The 9,427-nt window shown below is 52.1% G+C and overlaps 1 protein-coding gene across 1 annotated transcript in view; it reads right to left on the reverse strand.

Moving 5' to 3' along the window:
* ACYP2 (acylphosphatase 2) overlaps positions 1 to 8,812 on the reverse strand; it is a 134,891-nt gene extending 126,079 nt beyond the window's left edge. Inside the window, exon 1 of the mRNA XM_073339164.2 lies at positions 8,529 to 8,812. Coding sequence (XP_073195265.2) covers positions 8,529 to 8,598 — 70 coding nt within the window. The 5' untranslated portion in view covers positions 8,599 to 8,812. The remainder of the gene's footprint in view (positions 1 to 8,528) is intronic.
* Positions 8,813 to 9,427: the final 615 nt, after the last annotated feature.

A 9,427-nucleotide genomic window follows, 5' to 3' on the forward strand; every position in this document is an offset into this window, starting at 1 on the left:
GTGGCCAGAGGATCACTCTTGCTCTGTCCTGCCTGATCTTTGAGAGGACCCTGGGGAGCAACAGCACCGGAGGAAAGGCGTACAACAGAGCCCCCGACCACAGGAGTAGAAAAGTATCTGACAGGGCCTCCCGCCCCATCCAAGCCTCTCATTGAGCAAAAGACATGGCATTTCCTGTTCTGCCTGGACGCAAACAGGTCCAACCAGGGAATTCCCCACTTGTGGAAGATGAAACTGACCACCTCTGGATGGAGGGCCGCTCGTGGTGAGACAAGAAGGTCCTGCTGAGGCGATCTGCCAAGGCGTTCTTGGCCCCTAAAAAGTGCACTGCAATGAGATGTATACCGTACTGCAGACAGAGGTCCCAGAGCCTGAGGGCTTGACAGAGGGCTGTCGACTTGGCTCTGCCTTGCTTGTTGATATAGAACACAGCTGCTGTGTTGTCTGTAAGTACCTGAACCACTTTTCCCTGCATATGAGGTAGGAAGGCTTGGCAAGCCAGGCAAACCGCCCTGAGTTCCCTGGCGTTGATATGCAAGGAGCAATCACAACTGAACCAATCACCTTGCATACTGAAATCGCCGAGGTGGGCTCCCCGCCCCAGGTCCGTAGCATCGGAGACGAGGGTCATCAGTGCGGCCAGAGCCACAAAGGGGACTCCTTCCAATAGCAGCGTGGAATCTTGCCCCCAGGTGAGAGATAACAGTACACTGTCTGGAATTCTGACCACCCGATCCAGGTTGTGCTGGTTGGGAACATAAGCCATAAGCTTGTAGCAGCCTGAGGTGGAGCCGTGCGTGCCGGACCACGTATGTGCAGGCTGCCATGTGTCCCAACAGTTTCAAGCATGTGTGGGTTGTGATGAACAGATGGGTTTGTATACACAAGATGAGATCCACCTTGGCTTGGAACCAAGTCTCGGGGAGGAAGGCCCTGGCCTGAATGGAGTTGAGAACCACTTCAATAAATTCTATGCATTGCACTGGGGTTTTAGACTTTTTGCTCGTTTATTATCAGCCCCAGGTCGCGACAGGTGGAACAGAACAGCTCGAGATGCCTCCACACCTAGTCTCGGGACCGGCCCCTTATTAGACAGTTGTCGAGGTATGGATAAATTTGGACTCCCTGATGTTGCAGGTAAGCAGCCACCGGCACTATGCACTTTGAGAACACCCTTGGGGCTGACCAGAGACCAAAGGACATCACCATGAATTGGAAATGGCACTGTCTCAGCATGAAATGGAGGAAGCACCAGTGCCCCCAGAAAAATGGAAATATGGAAGTAAGCATCCTTTAAATCGAGGGTGGCGTACCAGTCTCCCAGATCCAGGGAGGGGATGATAGAGGCCAGGGAGAACATGTGAAACTTCAACTTCTTGAGAGACTTGTTGAGGCAGGTCCAGAATGGGTCTGAGGCCCCCTTTTGCCTTCAGAATTAGGAAGTAACAGGAGTAGAACCCTTTTCCTTCCATGTTCCAAGGGACCTCCTCCACTGCCCCCAGACAGAGGAGGCTGTCGACCTCCTGAACGAGGAGCTGCTTGTGAGAAGAGTCCCTGAAGAGTGATGGGGAAGAGGGGTGGGAGGGATGGTTGGTAATAAACTGCAGGGTATAGCCCGACAAAACTGTATTGAGCACCCAACAGTCCAAGGTGATACAGGACCAGGCCGACCAGAAAGGGCGGCGGCAGTTGAGGAAGGGGAGGGATGGATCCATGAGATTGGCTCAGGAGCACCCTCAAAACTACTGTTTTTAGCCTCCCTGGCCTCAGGGATGGTCAGGTTGTGCAGCCAAGCAGGAAGCTGACAAGTATCGCTTCTTATGCCCCTTGTCTTTATCCTTTCTCCTGTAGGAGCCTGCTCTTGGAGTTCCTCAGGACCTGGACTGCTGATGGAGAGGAGGCAGAGGACAGAAAGGCTTCCTAGACTGTTGCCGGGTACGAAGGCCCAGGGAATGGAGGGGCTCAGGAGTCTTCAAGGCCATGGAGCCTTGAGTCTGTGAGCTTGGAGAAGACCCCGGTACCCTCGAAAGGGAGGTCTTGGATCATGGCCTGCATCTCTTGGGACAGCCCAGGAGACTGCTGCATCTCGTGGCCACTGCAAATGTGACCACCCTGGCTGTCGAGTCCGTAGTGTCCCAGGCCATTTGCAGGACCTCCCCTCCCCCGGCGACCAACGTGCCTTTGTCCACCAACGCAGCAAACTCCTGGGCATGATCTTTAGATATTATAGATATTTAGGTCAGAAGGGACCATTATGATCATCTAGTCTGACCTCCTGCACAATGCAGGCCACAGAACTTCACCCACCACTCCTAAAAAAGACCTCACACCTATATCTGTGCTATTGAAGTCCTCAAATTGTAGTTTGAAGACCTCAAGGAGCAGAGAATCCTCCAGCAAGTGACCCATGCCCCATGCTACAGAGGAAGGCGAAAAACCTCCAGGGCCTTCCAATCTGCCCTGGAGGAAAATTCCTTCCCGACCCCAAATATGGCGATCAGCTAAACCCTGAGCATATGGGCAAGATTCATCAGCCAGATACTACAGAAAATTCTTTCCTGGGTAACTTGGATCTTACCCCATCTAAAAACCCATCACAGGCCATTGGGCCTATTTACCATGAATATTTAATTACCAAAACCATGTTATCCCATCATACCATCTCCTCCATAAACTTATCGAGTTTAATCTTAAAGCAAGATAGATCTTTTGCCCCCACTACTTCCCTCGGAAGGCTATTCCAAAACTTCACTCCTCTGATGGTTAGAAACCTTCGTCTAATTTCTAATCTAAATTTCCTAGTGGCCAGTTTATATCCATTTGTTCTTGTGTCCACATTGGTACTGAGTTTAAATAATTCCTCTCCCTCTCTGGTATTTATCCCTCTGATATATTTATAGAGAGCAATCATATCTCCCCTCAACCTTCTTTTAGTTAGGCTAAACAAGCCAAGCTCCCTGAGTCTCCTTTCATAAGACAAGTTTTCCATTCCTCGGATCATCCTAGTAGCCCTTCTCTGTACCTGTTCCAGTTTGAATTCATCCTTCTTAAACATGGGAGACCAGAACTGCACACAGTATTCCAGGTGAGGTCTCACCAGTGCCTTATATAACGGTACTAAAACCTCCTTATCCCTACTGGAAATACCTCTCCTGATGCATCCCAAGACGACATTAGCTTTTTTCACAGCCATATCACATTGGCAGCTCATAGTCAACCTATGATCAACCAATACTCCAAGGTCCTTTTCCTCCTCCGTTACTTCTAGTTGATGCGTCCCTAGCTTATAACTAAAATTCTTGTTATTAATCCCTAAATGCATGACCTTACACTTCTCACTATTAAATTTCATCCTATTCCTATTACTCCAGTTTACAAGGTCATCCAGATCCTCCTGTAGGGTATCCCTGTCCTTCTCTAAATTAGCAATACCTCCCAGCTTTGTATCATCTGCAAACTTTATTAGCACACTCCCACTTTTTGTGCCCAGGTCAGTAATAAAAAGATTAAATAAGATTGGTCCCAAAACTGATCCTTGAGGAACTCCACTGGTAACCTCCCTCCAACTTGACAGTTCACCTTTCAGTAGGACCCGTTGTAGTCTCCCCTTTAACCAATTCCCTATCCACCTTTCAATTTTCCTATTGATGCCCATCTTATCCAATTTAACTAATAATTCCCCATGTGGCACAGTATCAAACGCCTTACTAAAATCTAAATAAATTAGATCCACTGCGTTTCCTTTATCTAAAAAATCTGTTACTCTCTCAAAGAAGGAAATCAGGTTGGTTTGGCACGATCTACCTTTTGTAAAACCATGTTGTATTTTGTCCCATTTACCATTGACTTCAATGTCCTTAACTACCTTCTCCTTCAAAATTTTTTCCAAGACCTTGCATACTACAGATGTCAAACTAACAGGCCTATAATTACTTGGATCACTTTTTTTCCCTTTCTTAAAAATAGGAACTATGTTAGCAATTCTCCAATCATATGGTACAACCCCTGAATTTACAGATTCATTAAAAATTCTTGCTAATGGGCTTGCAATTTCTTGTGCCAATTCTTTTAATATTCTTGGATGAAGATTATCTGGGCCCCCCGATTTAGCCCCTTGTGGGAGGGCCTCTTTGAATTTATTCAGGAAGTCCCACAGATTGAAATTATAGCGTCCCAGCAGGGCCTGGTGATTAGAGACCCTGAATTGTAGGCGAGCCATCGAATAAACTTTTCTGCCAAACAAATCAAGTCTTTTGGCCTCTTTGTTCTTCGGTGTGCGGCTAACTTGACCCTGTTTGTGCCTTTCGTTCACTGCAGACACAACAAGTGATGCTGCAGGGGATGTGTATAGAGACATTCAAATCCCCTTGCAAGACATAGTATTTCTTTTCCACCTTATTAGAGGTCGCAGAATAGAAGAGGGGGTTTGCCACAGTGACTTGGCAATTTTAAGGACCCCCCAGTTGGAGGGGCAATGCGATCCGAGCAGGAGTGGTGGCCAAAATGACATTGAAGAGGTCGTCGGCTTCCTCCTTGACCTCCTTGACCTTGAGCTTTAAGTTTTCAGCCATCCGTTAAGGAGGGCCTAATGCTCCTTAAAGTCATCCAGGGGACCACTGGAGTGGGAAGGCCCAGCCACCGCCTCATCAGGGGATGATGATGAGGACTGTCCTGCTTGAGGAAGAGCATGTTCCCCCTCCTTGTCCGGGGAAGGCTCCTTTGGTGCTGGGGTCTGGTGCGCTGGTGCCGCATCTGGCTCGGTACCATGTTCTGACTGTGGCGCCAGCGGTGCCATGGCTGGCTTATCCGAGGCAGCCAGGGAGGGCTGGGAATACGTGACCGGCGTAACTGGCACTCCCCATGGGTTCCAGTATGGCCACTGGGTAGGCCACTGCCCCTGCTGCGATGGCACTGTGGTCGGTGCTGCAATGGTCTCCCACGTCAAGAAGAAATCCCTTATTGGGGTAAAGGCTAAATTCTTGGTCCGACCCACACCACTGTCCCTCCAGCGATCACGGTGGAGCCGTCGAGGCCTAGGTTTGCCTGCTGACTTCGGACAGTGATCTACGAGGCGAAGGCAAGTAGTGACATCTGCTGGAGGAGCAGTACCAGGGCAACTGGGACCAGCGCTATGATTCTGAGCGGCCATTCCAGGACGGTGACCCACGTCTAGGAGACTGCCTGGGGGAGGGTGACCAGGGCCTAGGCAACCTGTGGCCGGAAGTTCGCCAGTACCTGCCGTACGGGGAACAGAATTGCGGCTCCGGCATCCCGCGCCTAGTAGGCGGGAGCGCATTAGGGACCTGGGTCGTCTAGCTGGAGAGCCACGTTATGGTGCTAGTGTCCGAGGTCGCAGAGATGGGAATGTGTACCTGAGGTCTGGTGATCAGGGGTGCTCCGCCCTCCTGTGAGGCTGCACTCCCATAGGCTTCCCCTTCGGTGCTGGGGTCATAGCCAAGACAATCACCTGGTGTGGCATCTGCTAAGCCGGCTGGCTTTGCTCTTTGGCCACCGGGACTGCTTCGGGCCCTGATGGCCTTGGCAGAGGCCAGCAACCTTTGCTGCTTCCCGGGGTCAGGGGTGGATCCCTGACCAGGCTGGGGGGTCTGAATTCAGCAGTACCCCTGTGAAACCCCACAGTGGGCATATGGCCTAACAAAGGTCCTTTGCCCACAGCCCCCTTGTCCTTCAGTGCCGAGGGGCTCATCTTCTTCTGGGGGTTCTTCGGCACCAGCAAGGGGGAATAGTGCCAGGTGGAGCCTGGTGCCGGCAGTGTGCTTCACACTGAAGCCTCACTCCTTTTCTGTACGAGGACGGAAGCTCTTACAAATGCGACACTTGTCCTTTCTATCAGCTTCCCCCAAACACTTCAGGCAGCTGTTGTGGGAGGGTCACTGATGGACACTGGCCTGCTGCATGACGCACACAGTTTGGAGCCAGGAGAGTGGGGCATGCCCCGCTTGGGGACAAAGTCCCAGCCGGGACTCTAAGTACTCTAACTTAACACTACTATTAACTATGTACAGATTAGGTAGAACAAAGGACTAGAAGAACCACTAACACTCTTGCTGAAGGCAAGACGAGGCACTCCAACCAACTGCCACGGGCAGTAAGAAGGAACTAAGAGGGTGTAGGGTCAGCGGCGCCTAATATACCAACGCATGAATGTGGCACTCAAGGGGGCACCACAGCCAACCCTACAGATAACGCTAAGACAAAAGTTTCCAACAACTGTGCAAATGGGCACGCACACACCTGGAATGGAATCGACATGAGCACACACTTGAAGAAGAACTGAAACTTCCATTCTAGGTTTATCTGCTTCAAGATATCAACCTGCGGATTGGTCCTGCTTTGAGCAGGGGGTTGGACTAGATGACCTCTTGAGGTCCCTTCCAACCCTGATATTCTATGATTCTATGAACCTCTTATTTAACTTTCACACACACTGAATGAAAATAAAAATAATTTAGACTACACTTGACCATATAGTATTTTAAGTACATTTTGTACTTATTTCCATACTTCATTTATTACTTCCTTATTTCTTACAATAAGCTAGGTCTGCCCCACAGAACTATATCATGAGCTTCCTGAAATCACTTCAAAGCAGTGCGCTTCTAATTATCAATTTTTAACATCTTTAAACTTTTCTGTTTATTATGCCGGTTCACCTAATTACTAATGCTGTGGACCTCTTTTAGGATAAAGCCTTTCCCTCCCCAAACAACTTTACTCCATTGGTGGAGCTACAATTTGCAAAAGGTGCTTCGATCAATAGGATGCTTTCAAGGTGCATCATTGCTCATGAAATTTCATTGCCTCCTAGTTCATCGTAAAGGTGCACTATTGCACATCTCTGGGAAAGCTTCTTTGTTCTTCATAGACAATCCAGCCTCCTCATTCGGCAGCGTATGGCTGTGAAACTCGAGCACTCAAATTTCAAACTCGGAGAGAGTTTGAAGCTTCTATACAATCATAGAACTGGAAGGGAGCTTGAGAGGTCACCTAGTCCAGTCCCCTGCACTCACAGCAGGACTAAGTATCATCTAGACCAATCCTGACAGGTGTTTGTCTAACCTGTTCTTAAAAATCTCCAATGATGGAGATTCCCTAGGCAATTTATTCCAGTGCTTAACCACTCTGACAACTAGGAAGTTTTTCCTAATGTCCAACCTAAACCTCCCTTGATGCAATTTAAGCCCATTGTTTCTTCTCCTATCCTCAGAGGTTAAGAAAAAAAAATTTTCTTCCTCCTCCTTGTAACAACCTTTTACATACTTGAAAACTATGATCATGTCCCCTCTCAGTCTTCTCTTCTCCAGACTAAACAAACCCATTTTTTTCAATTTTCCCTCAAAGGTCATGTTTTCTAGACGTTTAATTGTTTTTGTTGCTCTTCTCTGGCCTTTCTCCAATATGTCCACATCTTTCCTGAAATGTGGTACCCAGAACTGGACACAATACTCCAGCTGAGACCTAATCAGTACAGAGTAGAGCGGCAGAATTACTTCTCATGTCTTGCTTACAACACTCCTGCTAATACATCCAGGGCTATCCCTAGCAATTCCGCGGCCCTACTCAGCCATCCATGGGGGTGGGGCAGGCCTCCATGGGGGAGGAGCGGGGGGGCTGGCCCCAGGCCTCTGTGGGTGGGGAGGCGGGCCCCAGGCCTCCGCAGGGGGAGCAGGGTTGGCTTGGGGGGCACCACCCCCCAGCACTCACCGGTGGCACGGGCTGGGGCCGGGTCGCTGCACTCCCACTGCAGGTGAGTGCAGGCCCAGCCCGGCTGCAGAGCTCAGGGGAGTGGGGGCTGGGCTGGGTCAGGGAAGGCATGGGGCAGAGCAGGGCAGGGGCCCTGGGGAAGAGCGGGAGCAGGGGCTGGAGCAACATGCAGCTGTGCAGGGCATCAGGAAATGTGGTGCCTCAAATTTCCTGGTGCCCTATGCAGCTGCGTACTTTGCGTATGGGTAAGGACGGCCCTGAATACATCCCAGAATGATGTTTGCTGTTTTTGCAACAGTGTTATACTCCTGACTCATATTTAGCTTGGGATCCACTACGACCCCCCCAGATCCCTTTCCACCGTACTCCTTCCCAGAGTCACCTCCCATTTATGCAACCCTCTGGAAAAATTATATGGATGGGAGGGGCAAGATTACTGCCTAGACGCACCAAGCGATAATGCACGTTTAACGAGCACAAACAGGAGCTTTACGAGCCCTTTGTTTTACACACTGACCTCAGTCAGACCTCAGACGCATGCTGAACTTTAACACGTTTGCCCAGCTGCGGCCACTCCTGCCCGTCACTAGGAAAAGACTAGGGGCCGAACCCCCCGCTCCCTCTCGCTCTCATGGGGGAGGGTGGGAAGAGCGGGGCCCCCCACCCAGCCCCTGCTCCCCGGGCCCCCGGCTGCAGGGCCTGAGGCCCCAGCCAACGAAGGGCATTGGCGCAGTGACCGGCCCGGGAGCTTCGCGCATGCGCACCCAGCCGCATCGTGCACTCCGCCCGCCCCCCGCACTTACCCTGCACCCGGCCAAACACTTCATAGTCCACCGACTTGAGGGCGCCGGAGGCCTTGGCGAGGGCGGACATGGCAGGGTGCAGGCGCGGAAGCCGGCCTGCTCCGACCCGCTGCGGGAGTGCCCGGGACCGACGGAGCCGGGGCGCGCCGCCCTCACCTCCTGGGCTCGGCTGGCGGGGCCCGGACGGCAGCGCGCGCGGCTCAAGCTTCTTGGAAAAGCGGCCGCGTGCCAGGCTGAGTCTGCGCCGGGCCCGAAGCTCCCTGCCCAGGCCCGGTGGGGGGAGCTGGGAGAACGCGCCGCGCCCCGCCCCAGCGCTGGGGCATAGCCCGCGCGGAGAGACCCCCCGGGAGGGCGGCTGTTCAGCCCCTGACCGGGGTGGGGGAGGCCCCTAACTCCTGAGGCACCCCTCGTCCGTCCCCGTCCCCCCCCCCGCCGGCAGGGGAAGAGATCTCCAAATATTGAGCCCTCCCCCAAACCAGCCTGGGGGACTCTCCCCCAACCGTTGACCCCAGAGACAACCCCCTAAGGAGCGGGAGAGCCCCGCTCCCCCCCCCCCCCCGGACATCCAGGAGAGGGAGAGACCCACTGGCCCTCCCAGGAAGTCCTCTCCCCCAACACGACTTCGTGTTCACCCTGAACTCTCTCCCCCGCCTGGAAAAAGTGAGGAGTGTCAGGGCAGGCCCTGTGCGGAGATTTGGGATGGGGCAGGGATCTCAAACTCAAATCACCAGGAAGGCCACATCAGGACTAGTACATTGGCCCGAGGGCTGCATCACTGACACCTTTTTATGTAAAGACACAAAAGCCACCCCCTCCGCTCCCACCCCCACTCCACCCTGAGGGGTGCATGGGGGGTGCACGGGGAGCTTGGCAGGCCACAGCAAATAACTGTGTGTGAG

Source organism: Lepidochelys kempii, chromosome 3, assembly GCF_965140285.1.
Source record: "Lepidochelys kempii isolate rLepKem1 chromosome 3, rLepKem1.hap1, whole genome shotgun sequence".
NCBI classification, from domain to species: Eukaryota; Metazoa; Chordata; order Testudines; family Cheloniidae; genus Lepidochelys; species Lepidochelys kempii.